This window comes from Melanostigma gelatinosum (assembly GCF_949748355.1).
Source record: "Melanostigma gelatinosum genome assembly, chromosome: 20".
Lineage (NCBI taxonomy): Eukaryota > Metazoa > Chordata > Actinopteri > Perciformes > Zoarcidae > Melanostigma > Melanostigma gelatinosum.
In genome coordinates, this window is record NC_136653.1 from 13,439,129 (window position 1) to 13,460,748 (window position 21,620).

Below are 21,620 nucleotides of genomic sequence, written 5' to 3' on the forward strand. Positions count from 1 at the left end.
TGCTGAACTTTGCTAAATATTTCTCAAGGCCATAAAAGGTAGTTCAGCTAAACATATATATATATATATATATATATATATATATATATATATATATATATATATATAGGTACAGTCATAGATGTGTGACGAATTAAGTGAAGTGATGGTAGGGTTGAACAAAAATATATCGTGATATCTGCTATATAATAACCATGGACAATAACTTAATGTGAGTAATTCATGTTTTATGATTATGCTTCAGTTTTATTTATGATCCTGGAAAAAATATGACTACATCCATGGGTTGTAAAAAACATTGCTCTGGAAACTAAATACAAGTGAAGAAAAAAATCAAATGTTTTTCGATGTGTTTACATCTGTAATGTATCTAAATGCTGGAGTTAAATATGTCCTTATTTTCAATTATGATCATCTGAGAATAACAAAAAGGCTTATTTCCCTTATTTTCAAATACACCTGTAATGTAGCTGTCAGAAATATCACTAATTGGATGCCGTGTAGGCGTATGCACGAACGCTTAGCTGGAAGACTACACTCATGACATCTCTCTCTCTCCTCCCTCTCTCTCTCCCTGCTGCCTCACTGCGACCGTTCTCAACGTAGGCAACGTGACGTCGCTTCCTCTCTCCAACATGGCGCAGGAGGCAGGTCGTTAATGGATAGCTGAGGGATTTACCCCACCTTCTGTGTTTATTTGTGTGTGTCTGTTAGGGGGCTCCGAGGCTGACATTTGTAAAGGAATACATCTCTAGTCGAGGAAGCCACCACTCCCCCGCCCCTCTTTGGGACCAGGCACACCTCGCCCCAAAATTCCGGTGCGACATGTTTGAGGGCAAAAAGACGAAAAACATGTTCCTCACACGAGCTTTGGAAAAGATCCTGGCCGACAAGGAGGTGAAAAAGGCTCACCATTCACAATTGCGCAAAGCCTGCGAGGTGGCACTTGGTAAGTTGTTTTAGCGTGCACATTTTTGCTCTCTCCCCGGTCTTGGACTCATTGATTTAGACACGTCATGCACCCTCTCACTTAATAACCGGCGATCCTGCAATGTCGCAGCGTTGTGGCAACACAGTGTGATGACCAGTCGTTAAGCGATGGCTGCTATTGTCTTGTTGTCCGGCGTTACAATTAAGCAAAACCTGCGTATTTAATTGACGTGGCACGGGAATGTGATTCCGTACGAAACACGGAAATGGTGCAGAAGAGGGTGGGTGTTTGCAACACTGAAGCCGATGCTGCGAAACTAGTAGCGATGTAAGACCAGGCCGAGCACTGGACGGGAAACTAAAGTTGTTAACGGCTGCATCCTCCTTCAATATCGAACCAACCAATAACTACAGCTTATACAGTAGCCAAGTGTATACTCTGCTTATTTAAACGCCTCGATTTGACGTGTTTAACCCCGTAAAGGTGCGAGATGTTTGTGTCTCTTCCTGGTACACGAGAGACGTAGCCGTGCCCGTTGAGTACACGGCGTGTTGGAAGACAGTTTGTCCATTTATTACATCCTTTATTCATTAAACGGTTTAATAATCTGAATCTCTGGGTTCTGATCTTTATTGTTATGTTGTGAAACTACACGAGAAGTCGGGACAGTGAAGACGGAAGCTGTCAGTAGCACCTCTATGCTAGAACAACGTCAAGCTAGTGCCTATAGTAAGATGATTTCCGGTCGTATCTAAGAAAATAAAATTACAATTGAAATGCACGTGATACTGAGCAAATATGGCAGTAATTTTAAACACTAAAACTGAAAAAAATATATGTATTTGTAAAACAATTAATATAAAATAACAAAGTTTCACTTCATACAGCACGTATATCCGCGCCAGTTGTTGCACGTCGACTGTGCTTTTATTTTGAAGTCAACATCACATAACGTCCGCTTTGAATTGTACTATATGTGGTAGCTTTCTGAAACTATTTGTTAGCAGGTGTATTTTCCAAAACACCTTGGGATGACTATTAATAATAAATGTACATTTTGTAAATACATTTAGACAAACAGAAATTCACAGAGCAGCTAATATTTTACATCCAAAATACCATAACCAATGTTGTTTTCACATGCCAGGGATTGTTCATCAGCTCTGAGTTGGAACAAGCTGGGTTTTTGTCCTGCAAAAGGGAAGTAACATGACACTACCAGAGAAACAATGAGTCCATGTTGGACAGCAGCCAGACATCCAACCTGTCTGACAGAGTTGGTAAAGGCAGCAACTTTCAGCTGTTGCCGGGTTTTGAAATGGCCTTGAAGACTAAATACACCGATCGTGTATCGTGTTTGTCGAGGCTTGCTCTGATGCTTTGTAAAACCAACCCACCTACACACAAATCATATATTCCTCCCCCCCACTTTATTGTTTGTAGAGCAACAGAAAAAAAGAGGTTTGAAAGAACGAGGCTCTCTCCAGCATGTGTGTTTAAAGGAAAACACACCATGAAATGCACCAGTGGAGAGTCAGTATTGTCTCTTTACCTATGAATCAGAGCAGAAAGACTTAAATCGATGATGTCATCGGGTGACACTCTTTGTCGCTGTAAGTGAATTAGCCACCCTATGGCTTTTATTGAAATGTAGGTCGTCCAAATCGGAGTCGGAAAACAACCACGGAAAAAAAAAACCCGCCATGAATGCTGACTGTCATATAGCATCCTAGCAGTTTATGGAGCGGCACCATATTTTGTCTCCGGATGACATCACCACTACAGTCTGTCTGCTGATTGACATTCACCAGCTAACACAGAATTATATTTCAGGGTGTACTCTCCCCTTTTTAAAAAGCAGCATTAGTTACGCAGTCATTGTTGTTTTCTGAGGCTCAGTCATACTCATAAAAAACCTACACAATGTGAATCTCTGTAATGAGCGTAGCAGTGGCACAGTAGTAGTGCATATCAGAAAACGACTCGGTGACCCAGTATACTGAGTGACTTACATAATCCCCTCCAGCTCTTGGGGCTCTGAGACATCTCGGAGAGAGTGCCTGTGCCAGAGTCTCCTCTTTGCTGTCACTGAACGTTCTCCTGTTATTCACTGTGCAAAACCAGGTGCAAGTATTGTTTGATTTCTTTTTTTTTATTCCTTGTATAACACAAGATGGTATATTTATTTAGCTTTTCATTCCTGGGTTTATATATATATATATATATATATATCACTGCAGGGTTTTAATACATAGGAATTAGGTAAAAGGCTCTGGCTAGGCTGCCTTTGTCAGACAGTCCACCTTCCTCTCTCCCACACTGACCTTTCTCTTGGATTATCAAAACGGTAGCTCAGCACTTTCCCAAAAATAATACCATCTCGCACGCTCTAAACTGTAGTGGCGTACAGCCGTCGGCTTCTTCGGGAGGAGCTGTGTGATTGCGAGGAACAGACGGAGGGTAAAGCCGACCGTTAACTTGAAGATATCAAAGGACCTCGGGCTGTGTCTGCCCATCACCTGTCAGAACATGCAGGCTTCGGTTCGTTGTTGTAACGCATCGCTTGCTCCACGTGATGCTGGCTTTGTGGATGGTTTCTTTCTTTCTGTAAACCCAACCCGTCTTCTCTGACCTGAGAGGTTGGCGTGGCTTCACTGCTGCTGCCAAGCAGTCGTACTGTGACTGTAACAAGTTCAATCAGGGAGCTCTGTACGAGCTACCACGCTAAGAGGAGCGAGAGCTCGTACCCTAGGGTAGCAGGCACTTAAGGAGACGAGTCCTGCCGAGCACGTCGCTCATTATATCTGCCCTTAGGGTGTGTGATCTGAGGGTCAGCTGCAACAGGTCACAGGTCACAGCAACCTGCAAACCTGTTGCAGGTGCATTCTCGATTCCTCTCGTCACTTTCTATTACCTGCAGATGCAGATTCTGTTTAGGTCCTGGAGGCAGCCTCTGGAAAGAGAACTGCACCATGTCTGAAGCTTTGTTGGATACTCTATGTTTTGGTTTTTTTCCTTGCCACTGATCACCGATTTAAAAAAAAAAAAATATATATATATATATATATATATATATTTACTCAATACCTGCAGTTGTAGCTTAAATGGTTCATATGTTCAAATGAATTCAGGGATGATGGCTTTATAATTATTAGGGCTGCCCTCTAACACTCAAACAAGTTTGTCGACTAATCGAGTTTCTCCACAAAGAATCACACAAAAACATACATTTGTATCTTATACCAGAGATTCATTCAGCATTAAAAAAAAAGACTAATCAATGAAAGAAAACGACCGATTAGTCGACTAACCGAATGAGAGGGGGCATCCCTTATTGTTATCATGTTCTCAAACTATTACCTACTGACATCAAGCAGACGCAGAGCAACATGGATCCCATCGGATTCATATTCATTACCACCTGACGTCCATTATTCAGCGTTGTTTCGCAGTGGACAGGTAAGGTTAGCTTGGCTGAGATTGTTTTCTGGAACAGACCCTTCCTTTGGTGTTGTATGGGCAGTGAGAGCAGTGTTCATTTTGTGGCAGAAAGTTGTGTTGCGAGAAAGCCTTATCGTTGTCAGTTGGCTCGTCAGCAATTGCTTGCTGGCAGATATTGGCGGTTTGCGTGTCTGTGGTTTGTTCCCCGCGGACTGACGGGGTTTAACATTCATTCAATTTGACTGTTTTGCAACATGGGGTCGGTATGAGGAAAGAAATAACAATAAACCAGCAGCGAGAATATCGACATGGTCCACTGACTCTTGGCATGCTATACTGGAAGTGTTTGTTTCCTTTCATTTATTCATTGGTCCGACATCAGCATTATCCTTTTCTTCTTTAAAATGGGACGTTTGTTGCAGAATTTAAATGCCTCTTAAAGTTGGTGTTATATTATATCAATGGGAGTTTTGTTATTCTAGTTTTTGTAGCCTTGGAGTGATCCTGGAGTTTCCAAACTGTTGGTCGAAGCCACATAGAAACTGTTTTCACTTTAGTTCCTGCTAAAATAAAGCAATTTCCTTAATTGATCCTCGGTCACTCTATAGTCAGTAATCATTTAATAATCAAAGGCTAAGAAATCATTATCAATTCATCACTAACATCCCCTACTTGCAATTTACATAATTGTAATCTTGTCATGATTAAGAAATGTCTCCTGCTCGTACGTGGGATGTTTGCGTCACTCAGGCCTCTGCATTTGTGGCATAACCGTGGCAAAGCGTTTTCCCATCAAAGTCAAAAAGAACCTTGAATACAACTTCAAACACAGACGAAAACAACAAGAGGTTGCAAGCTGCTCTTTTGCACCAAAATCAAGGCCACTGCCTGCTCGGGCCACCTTTTTTTTAAAATTCTTTTAGAGTTCAGCGAACGTGGCAATGGAACAAATGTACCTCTGATCGTTAAGAATGGCCAGCACATGCTCCGCTGTGACAAGCTGCCCCCGTGTCGCCACATGCTCCACCGTGATAAGCGCCAGGCTATAAAAGATCCTGTTTGTTCATCAAGGTTTTTTTTACCACGACACCCTGAAGACCCGCACAGTGCGGTGAGCTGAGGGCTGCTGGCAGGGCAAGCTTCGTATGTCTGTACTCCTACGGAATATTAAAAGCTTCCCGTATTTGTGCACCTGGCAGCCTTTTTACTGGCATTCTTCATATTCCTGACACAAATTTCATTCTGATTTCCATGCAGCGGAGGCCGCAAACTTGCTGATGAAACGTGCCGGTATTGCCGAGGATGAGAAAGTGTAAATGGGTGAAGAGATGGCGACCGTTGACTACATTTTTGAGATAATTTTACTCGTCAGGGTTGCTGTAAATGGCACTAAATGTTCCACTATTTCACTTTAACTGGAATCAGATATATGCGCATGCATGTGTGCAATTCGGATGTCTTCTTAAAATCTGAATTCTTTCAAATATAAAAGACATCTATATCCCCTTCCACAGTGGAGCTACAATCAAATCGAGACCAGACAGACTAAACTAAGACACAGACATGCTTTGCCCTTCTAGCCTGTTGGACATCAGCTATTGATCATTCCATATTTAAGTTTGAGAAAATGTATCGCGATAAAACCCCTTTGCAGGTGCTCAGTCCATAGGGTACAATATGTCTTCTAAATGTGTTGCAACAATGTGTTCCATAATCAAGTCTATTGCTACATTGCCCCGAAGGAAAGGGAGACATGACAAAGGGTGAGGCCCCCGTGCCTGGTTTCTGGCTCGTTGCTCCCCTGCAGACTAAGTGCAGACACAAGCTGCAGACTAAGTGCAGACACAAGCTGCGTGTAACCCCAAAGGTTGACTGGTATTCAGATAATGAGCAGCAGCGGAGTAGTCAACATGGCGTGAGTCCACGCTCTCTCTGAAAGCATCAAAAAAAAAACCCTTCATATCCGGACAAGATGGCTTAGAATTTAGAAGGAAGGGATTTTTTCATTTATTTTCTTACACTGATACCTCCATACATAATGCAGTATTTCTCTCCACTGATGCCTCCTGTAGTTCCGGGACAGGTGATGAATTAATTATACCGCAAACTGCCGGGCGGGCGGGCGGGTACGGCACATGTAACCACAGAACGTCGCGGGTTTGATTCCGTCTTTATGGCCTTTGTTGCGTGTTGTACCCGTCTCCCACATTAGCCAGCATGGCTAACCATCTTCCACTCACCGAGTGTAAGCTAGTTAGCTTAGCTTGTTAGCTTCCTCTTCCTGAGTGGAATACAACCGCACGATGGCTTCTCCAAAACTGCTGGATTTTGTAGAGGTGCAGAGGCAGGTTTAAATAGCTGAACGGTACATATCCAATGCTAACGTGGGCTCAGAGAACCTTTTTATTTGTTTTATACACAAGCACACATACAGGACTCTAACTTCCTTTCGGCAGTAGCACAACAAGAAAGTTGACCGTGCTCCACCATGGTTGACTTTTTACTCCATCATAGCTTGCCGCTAAGCATGCTGGGACTTATAAGAGGGTAGGTTGGATGAGAAAGGACACTTTGACTGAAGGAGCTGAGGAGGATGCAGTTCACAATACACGTATTTATCTTCCATTGGCTGGCTATTATCTCCAGCTTGTGCAGCACAGTGATAAGAACCCCATTTCAGAGGACAGACAGTGCAATTCATAGCATTGGAGAAGAAAAGTGCCGAATCATGCATCAGCGGAGTTATTTAAGTTTAATTCATTCCAATAACACGGCCGGCAGCTGAGTAAGCGAGGCCTTGTGGAGGCCGAGTTTTGTCACTTTATGGCAAAGAAAAAGGAGAGCCTTAATTCAGCCATGGTGATTAAACAGGCTTATGCAAGCGCGAGTGAGGAGGTTGGTTGTACACACACACGTGATTAGGTAGCCCAGACAACCTCTGACAGTGTTCCCTTCTTCCCTTCCAAATGTAATTACTGCTGTGCAACCTTTTCCTTTCAGCGTGGACAATGGAAATGTCAGGGGTCTGATTTTTCTCAGGCTCTGCGTGGTGGTCGCAGCTGCCCCGTGTTTACCTCTGTTTGGTAGGAGGCGGGGATGTACACCGACACGTTGATTCATCCACAGATTAAGCCGATTTTAGTGGCGCAAAGCTACAGTGTGGTCTTTATTACTAGAACTGTCGACATTGTCTTATTGCAAACTGTTCTCGAAATGCTGTTTCTCGACGATGCTCGCGCCCTCAATAATGGGGTCAATGTCGGACACTGAATGAAGATAAGAATCCACTTTTTTATATCTTGGCAGTTTATAAAGGCAGTTTATGTCCATCTGAGTCCCGAGGCTTCCTTTCCTTGTCTCCTCGGCTTATTTCTCTTATCCTGTCCAGCCACGCTCACGCCTGCTTTTTCTTTACCTGCCTGAACATCCTGCACACTCGGCGCTCCATATCTGGAAGCACGCAGTCACCGAGACCGCCGTGCTTCACGGAGGTGAAAGCAATCGGGCACTGTATTGAATTAAAGCCCACCGCTGCATACGGAGTGGTTAGAGCCAACTGTGGGATCCATGCCAGGTGCAGACGGGCTCTAAGCGCTTTGAAATGTAAATGTTGTGGGATGCCCTTTCTCCAGCTCCTCCTCCTCGCTCAGGTGATGGAAACTGAGTCAGAGAGTGATCTCTAACCTCTCCTCTGTGTGTGTGTGTGTTTTAAAGACGGTTGGAAGCCCATGAGGAAGGAGTGTGTGTGTGTTTGGTTGCAGGTTTTTGATCTACCCAAAGGGCAGGAAGTGATGAGGATGCATTCTTCTCCTTCTGTCTTTGTTCTGTCTGCGGTAAAGGTCCCACTCAGAAAGAGCCAAAACATGTCTCACAACAGTGTTAAAATGAGACTGAGGATACTGTTCTCCTCTAGTAGCCTTGTAATATGAGCACACTCGTACACATTGGGCACAAACTATGGAACCGGCGAGAGTCGGGTTTATATCGCGGATTTGTTTTGGAAGCCAGCCTCGTCCTTGTCCCTGCTTTCTCTTGCTCCCCCCCCTTCTCTCCTCACCCCCCCCCCCCTTCAGCGAGGCTGTTTTCCTGCTGCCGATCTTGTGACGTACTGCGGAGAGCTGTCTGTTTATCTCACTCCCTCCCGCCAGAGGAGCAGCTGTGTGCAGGCTCTGCTGTGTCTTAATTGATGAAATGTTGGAGCTCTCATGGGATTTTTGGTGTGAGAGTGTGTGTGTGTGTATCTGTGCATGTTTGATTGTGGTTATGTGTGTGAACACCTTGCTGGCAGAATGTCTACTTATTGAATTGGTGATCATCCAACAGCATTAGTCAGCAAGTCTATTCGCCCAGGTGTGTGCAGCCTCCGAGGCCTTTGGTTTTAAAGTTTGCATATAGCTGCAATATTATGTTGTTCATTGTAATCCATTGCACTCCAGGTGTGCCATCTCTTTTTGTACACCTTTTTAAAAACCAACGACGTATTCCTGACACGCGCCTTTGCAATAGAACTGCATGAACAAACGTATAGCAGCGGCCAGGTATTTGTGAATGAAGTGTCCACATGTACAGCATGCGGCAGCGAGCGGCGCGCCCTCGGCTTGAAATAATGGTCACTTTACCTCTGTTTACACGTCACTCTGCAGACGTACTGCACCCAGGATGAGCTGCTGCTGCTTGTATTTGCACGTCTGTATTTGTTAAAGCTGGGAACGGAAATGCAAATCTTGTCCAAACCACAACAGATTCACACTGACACTTCACTCTCCACGGGTATTACGCCAAAAACGGCAAGACCCTTTACGAAACGCGATAGAAGAGTCGTGACGCAGGCTACAGATGTAGCCCTGCTTTAGGCTACGAGGGCAATGTGCAGCTGTGTTATTGACCTGTGTTAAAAAACCAGTGTAACTTCAACACTGATTGAGTTGCTTTTTTAGTATTCCTTACTTGCAGTAAGCATAGGCAATGCATTTTCTTGATGCACTCTTGCACAAGCACACATTACACGACCACAAATGCATCCAGGGAGGGTCGGTGGTTCCAGTGTTAATGGTTCTGGTGAACAGTCAGTCGTCCCTGTGGTGGACACTCCCAACAGGGTCCTCTGCTGCTGCTGCTGCTGCTGCTGCTGCTTAGGAATGCTTTGTCACGCTTGCAAAGGCAGGGTGGCGCCCGGGAAGGAGGAGAAGAAGTTTAGCCCGCAAGCGGCTTCTGTCAGCAGTGAGAGATGGGGAGCAGGTTGTCACGCCGCCTCGAGAAGCCACTTTGATGCGATGCGTCATGAAAGCGGACCGCCATTCTGCTTTGTGTTAATGGGTGGTGTGTTTTTCTAAAAATGCACCACCATGTGTTGCAGCTTCACGCTGTAGTTTTAGCGTCTCTGTGGCGTTTGGTTATTCAGTGAAAGTTCAGCAAATATGCACAACTTTCAGCAACATTGTTTGCTTTCCTCCACACGCATTAGCTCTTGTTCGAAGCATTAGGTTGTAAGCTTCAATGCTCCAGGGATTTTGGTCGTGGTTGCTCAATGAGGGGAGCACATTCCTCAATCACTCGGCTTCGATTTTCCTCCAGGTATTCCAGGGATTTAATGCGGCAACCCTGCCTCTAACCTTTGGCCCAGGGTTTGCCAAATACTTCCCTTGCTGATTCATCAGCCTTATCTGTTACAGCTGCATATTTGCTGCATGCCAAGAGGCTGACTACGCCATTGTGCAGTTGTTATCCAAGTCGTGGTCGGCTTTTGCTGTAGCTCAGTGTAAGGTGTGATTGAAGGGATCACTGATAAGCCCCCGTTTCAAACATGTATCGTGTAAAAGCACTGCAGAAACCCGCCTCTCGCTCACTGTCAATGGTTGGAAGCATTAACTCAGCGACTTTGTGTGTCATCGTATCAAGACTGTAGCCAGGGCTGAATGTTTTCTGAAATGAAAGGAAGTGTTTTTATTTCCCCCATCAGGAGGACAAAGGCCATTAATACTGTTGGTGCTACAACACCGTTTGACGGTGGGGAGGTGTACCTGACTTGTACCTGACCTTCATCCAGGCGTGCAGTGCAGTCACTCCCGAGAGCAGGAGTGGAGAAATGATTGGCCAGGTTTTGACTGACCTTCTCCCCCAGCTTAGAGGCAGCTTTCTAGGGGGGCCTTTTGAATCGCTGACAAGCTCGGGGGTGTATGGGACTCGGTCGTGCAAACTCAAACCACAGTGAGAAAGGCTCTCATTTGCACCGTATCTGGTCAGGACTGGACTGGTGAACGTGCCTTTGTGGACACTGCTTCTGAAGTATGAGAGGCAGTAGGCCAATGCGATAATACACCAGGGAAATAGGAAATTCATACACGTTTTTGACTCTCTTATGTCTTGATGATGAAAGAAAAGCTACATGTAGGCCTAAATACTCTACTATTAATGCATCTGCTGTTAGTATCTGGGTCAAAGTCAGTGTAAGGGGGGGGGGGAGGGAGTACCTTTTGAAGATCAGCGAAATGGTGGCAGTGATTGAGTCCATAGCAGGCTGCTCTCATACATTATGGAGCTGTCAAAGGCTTTCTATTGAAGTCTGGGCTGTAGCTCACAGGAGAGCAGGGTGGCTCTGGTCAGTTCAAACAAGTGGAGGGATTGACCTTCTTGTGCTTTTATTTTTTCACTGTGGTATTTTCCACAAAATAGTTTTGACTTCTTGGAAAATACGTATTTTTTGATGTAATAGGAGAATAATGGATGAGTGGAGATGGATGTTGATGCAACAAATACACCAATGTTGGGCTTTGTGGGAGTTGCTCAAGTGTCAGTTTCACACTTTCAAAGTTTCATCTGCATCACTGTTTTGCCCACTACACTGAACTGCCGCTGCTGCTGTGCTTTGTTTATACTGTGGGTCCTGGCATCGGACAAACCAGGACACAGAGCACGGCGCCTTCAAGGTCAGCAGTACTCAGCAGAGGGGGGTTGGGTTAATAAGTGACAAAAGGCTGCCATTTCTGGCCTCGTGGCGTCTACAGAAGAAGTTCTAAACTTTTTTTTTTTAAAGCTACTAACCAGAATACCACAGAAATATTTTTTTATTTCATTTAAATTTAAACTTAATTAGACTTTTCTCCCACCAGTAAAATATTCTTTTAGTGTTGGTGGTTTATTTTTGGGCACCTGATCAGACTATGATGAGCCATTTTGGGATGCGTCTGCCTGTGTGCGCCGAGGCAAATGCAGACTTTAATGCTTGTATTCAGCGTTCTCTCGGTTCATTCATTGCAGCATGTGTTCTGATCATATCATGGCTGACAATTGATAAAAAAAATGAGATTTAACTTAATAAATAATTGAGTTTCGCATGCGAGTTTGTGTGTGTTTGTGTCAGTCCCACTCGGCTGGCTGCCGGCATATGTCTGCACTCGAACTGTTTTGAAACCGGTAGCTGGCAGATCACATGTGACTCCACAGCTTTAATTTGCAGCTCTGGTCTGCCCGGCCCCAGGAGCCTCCAGCACATATCTGTTCTTTCGCATCACCAACACCACCCGCCGTTGCCATGGTTTCACCGTTCAAATCCTGCGGTTGACAATTCCTCATCAACACTCCCGACACACCACGCTAATTATCTGATGGTTACTTACACAGACAACATGACGATCTCCGCCCCTCCAACCAAGCTGGCTGCTCGTGTGCTCACCGGCCTGTCTTCTTGTGTGAGTGTTTGCATGAATCTGATAACCCTGGGCTACAGAAATCGTTTGACGCAAAGCTGATATTAAAAGCGTGACAGCCTGGGGTCAGTGCATGTTTGTAACTTCACGTATATCTTGGTAAAGAGACTTCTAGAGTGCTGCTGTAACTTCTGTGTCATGGACTAAGCAGAGCGGGGGAGAAACGGACGCACAGCGGTTTCTGATAATAAATGATTAATTGCAGCGGTAATTTATTAAGCAAAACCGCAAAACGTGCTGAAATATGAAATTTTTTTACAGATTTTCTCTGTTTGGTATCATTGTAAATGAAATACTGCTTGAGTTTTGGACTATTGGGCCGACAAAATGAGTAATTTGAAGTTGTCACATTTTATGGAACAATCTCAAAGCAGTCACAGGTTAATTGATATTAGAAATAATCTTCTGCAGTCGTAGTGATGAAACAAATGTCTTTGAACAATGTGTTTGGTGCAGGTCATACATTTATGGTCCGGATCAAAAAGAAGCAGTAAAAGTAGTTGATATGCACTTGATGTTTAAGTCAACGCCTCTCGCTCAAGAACTAAAAGTTTTTCATACAAATAAGGCGTTAAGCGCCAGCTTTTACCCGGAAAGAAAACAAATAAGGGAAGAAAGCGCACTAAACAAACACACTATAATGAGAGGTTTTTTAAAAAATGTCCCGACAATAGAAATCAAAAGATCAAAGCTAATATGAGAAAGCTGTCATCATTATGACAAGTGCATTGTCGGTGCCTGGTATCGCTCAGCTCATCTCTATATCTGTTAAATCTGAGGCTTCATACTGAGCCAGAACTTCCATTCATGTCAGATTGAATGCTGCCCATCCAGAGAATAGAGAGAATAATCCTCAAATATCAATCAAAAATGGAAGTAATTGTTAGTTGCAGCCCGATTCTTAAGTCAACAATAATAATGTTGTGTGACACGCAAAATACATTTGCAGCTTCTGAAACGTGAGGATGTGTTTCTTTATTTATTTCACTGTGAATTTGAGTATATTTGGATTTTGGACTGTTAGTGGAACAAAAAGAGCAATTTAAGGATCTTGCCTTGGGGCATTTAAATAAATAATCAACAGCCTGATGAATGAGTACGTCGCGTCATTACAGTAGTCTGTGTGTACAAGGCGTTGAAGGCAGTTGAACACACACAGACTTGGCTCAAGGCTCCACGATCCCACTCAGTCTGTCTCCGAATAACGACATGAAAAGATGACAAGATGACATGTGATCGGATTTCATGTTGGGTTTGGATCCACACAGGGACACAATGTATGTAGCAGATGTATAGATTAGCCCCCCTCACGGGGTAGTACAGTATAACGTGTTTGAAACCAGCCTTAATGCAATTCCACTGAGTGTCGAGCGCTAAATATTCTCGCCAAGTGGATTTCTTTGAGAGGACTGTTCGGCTTCCAGCAGTGAAATAATTGGGCTGTCATTGGATTACTGGTGTTTTTCCCCCAACCATCACAGACGGGTGGGATTCTGTGAGGACTTTGCCGCTGTGTTTTTAAAAAGCTTCCTCATTGAAGGCCTCCTTTTAATGTCTACTACCAACTGGCGTCTATTCGGCTCTCTCTCTCTCGCTCTTATTGCTGCCTCTCTATCTCACTCATACCTCCCTCTGTGTTTACGGGCTCTTCTGTGCCAGTGCTCAGCAAGTTCAACTGCTTTCATGCCTCTAGATCTGTGAAATAAACACAAGTGTTGGCCTGGCTCACAGACGCAGTGCAGAGTGAATAATGATTACATTTTGTTTTTAGGGGGCCCAGCTGCAGCTGAGGCAATACGTTTGCCCATTAGCTCCTTTCTGCGCGGCGCCGGGGCGTCAACAAGACCATCGCCGTGAAGACGCAATGAAACTCGGGCAACAACTGCACTCATTTGTCTTCTTGAATACTTTTAACTCAAGATTGTGTGAGAACTCGCGCTACTCTTTCATCTAGAGTACAATACATATGTACTGTAAGTGTCAGCACAGTGTGTAGCCTAAATCCTCTGGGAGGGGAATTGGTGGCCACACACACACACACACACACACACACACACACACACACGCTTCCTGAAGGGCTCCGGAAAACATCATCTGATTTGTTGTGCTGAGAATATTTTCTGAAACCCGTCCTTCGTAAAGAAGTCTCGTTCTTTGTGCTGCCATGCCTGATACATGCTCCACTCCCAACGGTGTCATGAAGTGAATAAAACACTGCAGACTTTACATTCCCCAACGCTCACACTTGACTAATTTAACATCTTTCTGTTTTTCCTCTTTTCAGAGGAAATCAAAGAGGAATCAGAAAAGTTAAGGTAAGCAGTTGATTAATTACATACGGCATTGAGGGTCATTTAATTGGTTTCGTCTCTCTTTCTGCTTGTTCAGTCACTGTAACGTTCATAGCTCAGCTGCAAGCCTCTCTGGGCTTTCTCCTGTGTTCAGACTAGTAAAGGGGATTTGGTGTGTGTGTGTGTCCTCTAGTGTGTTTTTGTTTGTGTCCTTCTGCCTGGCCTGTTCCCAGCAGCCCCTTGTCTTCTCGTTAATGGCTTTCTTTATGAACCCCTGGCTAATGCTGGACTTGTTTTTGAGAGTCCGTGTATGTGTGCACGTTTGGTGGGCTGCCAAATAATGCGGGCTTGAAATGAAACGTAGCATGATCGCCACCGCTCCTCTTCCCCATCCCTTCTTCCTCCGGCCGTTTCCTTTTTATTTCCCCCCCTCCTCTCTCTCTCACACACTCTCCCCTCCCTCCTCCCTCCATATTCACCGCCCGTTATCTCGCTCCAGCTTTTCCACTCACTCCAAATTAGCATTACCAGGCAGTCACCAACTTCATCCGAATGTTAACCCTTACGGTGAGGGTCGCCAGATCAAAGGCAGAGAGATGTGGAAGCTGTGAGCAGCCAGCCACACCCAACCTCGCACGAACCCCGCTGCTTTCGGATTCATCTCAGGCACTTTACAACTCTCAGCTATTTTGCCTGTTCTATAGATGCAATAGTCTCGCAGTGCTACTCAGGAATACAAATACACTTTTTGTTGTTGTGTGAACTTGCAGTCCGATTCAAATTGTTTCCCTTTGTGTGTGTATTCTGTAGCACAGTCGCAAACGAGGCCAGATTTAACATCTCAACAGTGATGGCCGATATCTGTCTCAGGATATGTAATTTGATATCGCTCTAGAATAATACATCTTGATATCATAGATCTGTTTATACAGTCGATACAATGATCAGATGGCACTGAGCTATATTGTCAGGTTACATGCTGTGATATTTAACATTTAGATATCGATATATAGACTTAGACCAAGTGTAAAGAGGACACATCGAGGTGTTTCGGGGTGGACTATGTGCTGGACTTTTGCCACCGGCCGCTGTGACTTCCTGTAGTCTTATCGCCGCTGTGAGGTTGCCAGGCAACCGGCGGAGACTCCAGGTGGGAATTGATCTTCTCGGCTTACTGTTGGGAAGAAAGCAAATACGCATACATCCAAATTACAAACACTGAATTATTTCTGTCGACGGCTCAACGGCAACTCGAGCAAACTTCAACGGCTTCGGAGAAGTCGGCGCAATGCAGCGCTGTTGAAAGCTCCGGAGTAAGGGTACCTTGAGTGGAGACGGGGTCACGTTTGCTCACGTCAATATTGCGAACGCCAAATATTTAACATTTACTCACATCAGGTTATTGATATTATATTGACTTACTCGCATACGAATCTGGTGGCAAAATAGGTGCTGCTAAGCTGTAAGTGAAGAGTCTCTGATGTAGACCGTTACCGTCTGACTGAAGCCCAGTTAATGGCCATGTTATGTTTATTAAGCAGGCTAAGTGCGACGCTGGTCTGATTATAAGGGAGGGAGCAGGCCAGCTGACGTTAAGCAGGGAGTCCAGGAATAAGCCGGAGGAGAAGAAGAGCTCCCTGCAGACACACGACAGCTGAGAGCGATGGAGGCTGGGTCAGACCGCACAGATGAGCTCAATCACAGCTCCACTTTGATGTTGTTGTCCAAAAAGGTTTTGAAAATGCTGAGAAGGCTGTAATACAGATTCGCTATTTTTTTATTTTTCTTCTAAATGTCTGTTTGTATATTTGCACTGCAGTGTTTCCTCTTCATCCGTTGGTACTCGATGCCTGTTTCCTCTTCTGTTTTCAGATCGCTCTTGTAATATTGTTTTTGTTCCCTTCCTTTACTTAGCTCGTCTCGCTTCCTCTCTTCATCTCACTCTAATTCCTCTTTAATTCGTGCTACTCGATGCCTGTTTTTCCTCTCCCCGTCCTTCACAAGGCACTTCATCCTTCCTCTCTATACCGGGTGAGGTCGTCTCTCTGAAAGGAGCCGAAGTCATCCTTTTCTATTGCCCTCTATCTCCCTCCCGCCCTCTCTTCTTCTCTTCTTCCAGCTAGTGCAGTCTGGGTGTGGTGGCTGTGCTTGGGGAATGCCGTAGACACGGGGCTGCTGAGAGCAGTGGTCCATATTTTATGTCTGTGTCTCTGGTCTTTAAAAAATTCAGAAAGAAAAGTGTCTGTATCGTTTGTAAGACCAGGAGATGCTGTGTCAGCATGAACACGTGGCAAAGCCTGAATAGTAACCCTCTGGGATTACTACCCCTCCCTACGAGAGACCACGTGAGGCAGTTGAAGCAGTCAGGCACTACATTGAATTCAGTGTAATAAAGATTTTGTTACTCTGCATTTTCCCAGAGGAACAGGATCCAGGGTAAGACATTAGAGGTTGTTGAAACACGCCAATCTTTACACTCACACAGTGAGTGTGTCGTGTTTCTTTTCTACTGGCTCCGGCTGACTGACTGGACTGCGTGATCGCTGTGTTCATCTCATCTCATTTTGTTCTGTGTTCTAGTCCTAGTCCGAGTCCGCCCAGTGGAGAAGGCAAATCGGGCTCCAGCACTTTACCGCCAATCAAATCAAAGACCAACTTCATCGAAGCCGACAAGTACTTCTTGCCGTTTGAGCTGGCATGTCAGTCCAAATGTCGCCGCATCGTCATCACCTCGCTCGACTGTTTACAGGTCAGTGGCAGGACACGTGGGACTGCCGATCTCTAAACGTTTCCTCTGAGATCTCACGGCTACCTTGAATCAAGTCGACAAAAAAAAAAAAAGCCTTGCAAGTCATATTTGTGTGTTTGTGTGCGCACGTCTTTCTGCCTTGTAGAAGCTGATAGCGTACGGCCACTTGACGGGCAGCGCCCCGGACAACACGGCCCCGGGCAAGAAGCTCATCGACAGGATCATCGAGACCATCTGCGCTTGTTTCCAAGGGCCGCAGACGGATGAGGGCGTGCAGCTACAGATCATTAAGGTGTGCCGCTGTCCTCGTCACGGTTTCAATACACAGAGACTTTGGGACGCTTTGACTCGCCATCGCAATAATAGTTCAGAAAAGCAGATCAATGTGTCTTTGCATCACTTTGCTGTACTGTCTGTTCACAACGTTATAAGTCGCTGCTTTTTAAGACGAGAATTATGTTTGTGTTGAATCAATAAGATGTTTGAAAAGACTCATTTAGTAGATGTGGAATTATGTTATGAATGTGATCATTTATTTGGCGATGAGCCTTAACGAGGCAATTAAAGTGTGAAGTGGAGAATGCAGTACTTTGAAGACACTGTACCCATTCTATTTGCTGTAGTTGTAGTGTTTTTACATTTTTATAAACTTCCCTCGTCCGTATGCTCTTTCAGTTAGTGATTCACACTTGCAGTGTCATGGAAGTGTTAACCGGGTCCTGAGCAGGTGAACTCTGAGCTGGACTTGGCAAAAGATTCAGGGCTGCTCTTGAACATAACGCTGACATGTAAAGATTTCCAGAGCTTTTATGGAGTGAAGCGTTCATGTGGAAAAGGCCTTCGAGACATATTTTTACAAATGATGAGATCACGTGTTGAAACGTTCCCAAGGCCCATCAGAAAAACCTGAAAAACACGTGTGTGAAGTAACATAATATAAGTTAGAAATTATGTTTTTAAATGTATTCTGCTCCATAGACATGTACCTTCAACCAATCACAGGCCTCTCTGCACGGACCTATTATCTCACACAGTAATTCCTTCTACGATATACTCTTCATCTCAACCCGTCTCTGTTATTCTGTTGAACTGGTTGACCTTATTCTCTCATTCCAAGATGGCGGACGATGCACATCGAGGCTCGGTCGCTCCTGCATTTAAACGGTCTCGAATGAAACCTGAGATTTATAAAACTGTTGACGGCAAAGTTATTGTTGAGGATGAGCTGCTTAACTTTCTCGCCGTGAAAATGAAGACATTAAGTCAGGACGAGATTGTCCTGCTGGCTGCGAACACGTTTGACTCCGAGTGGATGGAGTCCTCGAAAAAAGTTGAGTTTGAACTCTGCCAAACTACACGGCGGTACGGTTCCCATAAAGGGGCACAGAAAGACATAAACAACATTAAGAGTTGCCTTAGCGAGTTCCCCCGGGCGGAAAAAGAGACCCGGCAACGTTAAGCCTGTTGTTGGGACCGGAGCTGTGGGCAGCATCAAAACGGTCAACACAAAGCTGGTGAGTGTCTTTGCGACCAGGTTCTCACCAGATCTAGACGCTGAAACATTATCTGCGTATCTTAAGGAAAAACTCAGCCGGGAGGTCGACTGTCGAAAGATCGACACTGTCCACAGAAGATTCAGCTCATTCAAAGTATCTGCTGAATGCAATGAGTTTGATGAAATGTGCATTCCGGAGCTCTGGCCAGAAGGGGCATTTGTCCGGCGCTATCGGAGTTATCGGCTCTAACCGTGCACTTGCTGTGGGGGGAATAAGTTTGCCTGCTGGTGCTATGGGCACTCACTTGCTTTGCTAAATGTATATCCGGGTTTTGTCGTACAACTGTCGTGGCCTGCGTGTGGGCCAGAGCGTTGGGGATAAAGCTCGCCGCATGGTTGTTGACAACCTTTTGGAGAATTGTGACATTCTATGCTTACAAGAGACATTCTTACCGAAGCAAGACTTGGAAAAACTCAACTCTTTTAATGATAACTTTCTGGTTATGTATGATAACTAGGCCTATGTACTTTTATTGTTTGTGTCTGTCTTTTTATGTATCTGTCTGTATGGACCCCGAGTCTGAAATAAAGTCTGTCTATCTATCTATCTATCTGCCACTTTGACACCGTCTGTCTTTCCGCTCTGTCCCTCCAGGCGCTGCTGACAGCGGTGACATCCCAGCACATAGAAATCCACGAGGGCACCGTGCTGCAGGCCGTCCGCACCTGTTACAACATCTACCTGGCCAGCAAGAACCTCATCAACCAGACCACGGCCAAGGCCACGCTCACACAGATGCTCAACGTCATCTTCGCGCGCATGGAGAACCAAGCAGTATGTCCAACCCTGTGGAAAGACTTCACTCGTAACACATAAACCTGTTTGTGTAGAAAGACACACACAAGTGAGAGAGAGGGCAACTCCTCCCTTGAGCCGTTGTCTGATGACGTTTGACTAACAACCGCCCAAATTTTCGATTCAAAAAAAAAAAAATCTAGTTGCAGTTTAAAGATGCTGCAACCAATTAAAAGTATGTAAAACCGGCATGGGGTCATTTCGGATTAATGATTATATGATATCGGAAAATATAATGAAAGACATTATATTGTGTGGGAAAGCTTTCTGCTTGATGGTTTACTCAAACCACCAAATCCTGATTTCATTGAAGTCTACTGTTTGCTTTGTGTCCAGAGGGACGATTTTAGGTAAAAAGCTTGCTCTAATGTCATCTTTTTCTTTTTGAATGACACTTTTCCCCCTCACCTGCCTCCCACCCTTCCTTTTGGACACGTAGCTTACAAATCACAAGCTATCTTGGTCTCTGGCCTCCAGAAAGCGTGACCGCCAGGTAAAGCGTGCAGGACTGCCGTGACTTGCCTGATCAGAACTCTCAAACTCTTCTCTGTGTGTCTGTGTTTGCGCTTTCCCCCCCCCCCATCATCCGTTCATGCACTCATTCGTTCTCTTCCTTTTTTTTTTGCTCCGACACTGCACAGGAGCAGGTATGCTGTGTACTTCTTCCACCATATGCTTGTGCTGTGGCTTTTTTTGTGGACTTGCCTACAAATCATCACGCTTTTTCCCGCCCCAACTTACGTTTTAGCTCGCGCTCGCACCTGAGCGTGGTAAAGGTTTACGCCTGTCTCGTTCCGTTTTGTTCTTTTAAAACAATGAGCGACTGGTATTGAGTCAGACGGGGAAATAGAAAGAAGCAGTCGGGGGGGTAGAGATGGAGAGACGAGGCCGACTCTGAGGCAGAGGCCTGTTATTGTGTTGTCACCGCCTGTGTGGTGTTGTGCTGCTGCACAGGGAGATCCGCTCTCTGTGTTTGTGTGTAGCTGTATCCTCGTGACTGCAGCTCAGCATGGTATGATCACACACACACACACACACACAGTGTTTGTCTGGCTCACTCTCACACAGACTCAGCCTTCACTATCCGACTGAGGTGGCATTTAAATAATGAGCTTAGTTTGTTTGCGCTGCCTCGCCTGTCCCCTCCAGCTCAGGTGCGTTGTCTGGCCTCGTTACCGTTTCTCATTTTCAATACTAATTGTTTCACTCGGAATGTGCGTCGTTGAGTTGAGTTGCTTACGTTTAAAATGTACAATGCAATTATACAATGCAGATTGTATAATTGTGACTTGTGGCTAGAAAGAGTGATGAGACAGAATACCGACTCCCCCCCAGTGTCCCTGCACTTGGCAGATGTATTCTGCTAATTACAGTTATTAATTCAAAAGCGAGTCAAATAGAAGGATCGCCATCTATCACCCCTGTTTTGTAATTGTGTCACACTGTTTATACTTCCATCTGTAACCCATACATCTCTGAAGTCACTGTGCTTTTTCCTCTTCAAGTCCCTCAAGTCTATGTTTTGTATTTTTTATTTTTTTTTACATTTATGCCAAACAGTTCTACAAAAGCACTTTGCTTGAAGATGCACCGTGGGCTGTTTTTGATTTAGCTTGGCTGAGAGAACTTCCACTGCTTGTAATAGTTTGCTCTCTTTTCTTAGTCACTTGTATCGGTGTTGAACTGTGCGCATAAGTTACTTCCCCCCCCCCTGAGATCGGCAGTGGAGATACCAAACTTCACCTCTGCCTTGATGCAATCTATTATCTGAAATAACACACTCGCGTCACATATTCTTGCCACAACCGTGTGCAAATATCCTCGTGACCCACTTTCAGCTCACGGCCTACCCAGCTGAAGCATAGCCACACTTTCCCAGCAGTCCCTATCGGAAGCAGCGATGCATGTCAGGCATGACGCATCAAGCCCAGGTCATGGCTGTATGAGCCATTTGCCATCTGAAACACCTTCTGCCACCAGCCGACTGAAATAGCCCCAGTTCACACCAGCCAGCATGAATCGATTCCACAAAGTTTGTCTCATCGCTGTTTTAGAAGCATGTCCTACTTCTTCTCAGTGAGTGCGTTTTCATATACATTTCCAAGAACACGCATCTAAATGTATGCTTTACACACTGTCGATGTTAGAAAA

At 44.9% G+C, this 21,620-nt stretch overlaps 1 protein-coding gene across 4 annotated transcripts in view; it reads left to right on the plus strand.

The window, feature by feature from the left end:
- The first annotated feature begins 666 nt into the window (after positions 1-666).
- arfgef1 (ADP-ribosylation factor guanine nucleotide-exchange factor 1 (brefeldin A-inhibited)) overlaps positions 667-21,620 on the plus strand; it is a 43,103-nt gene continuing 22,149 nt past the window's right edge. For 3 of the 4 annotated variants that reach the window (XM_079291595.1, XM_079291597.1, XM_079291596.1), the window contains exons 1-5: positions 667-949; positions 14,363-14,393; positions 16,950-17,118; positions 17,264-17,410; positions 19,269-19,448. In XM_079291595.1, the coding sequence (XP_079147721.1) occupies positions 826-949; positions 14,363-14,393; positions 16,950-17,118; positions 17,264-17,410; positions 19,269-19,448 (651 nt within the window). In that variant the 5' untranslated portion in view covers positions 667-825. Of the gene's footprint in view, positions 950-14,362; positions 14,394-16,949; positions 17,119-17,263; positions 17,411-19,268; positions 19,449-19,908; positions 19,963-21,620 lie in introns of all 4 variants that reach the window. The other variant, XM_079291598.1, reaches the window with a different exon arrangement.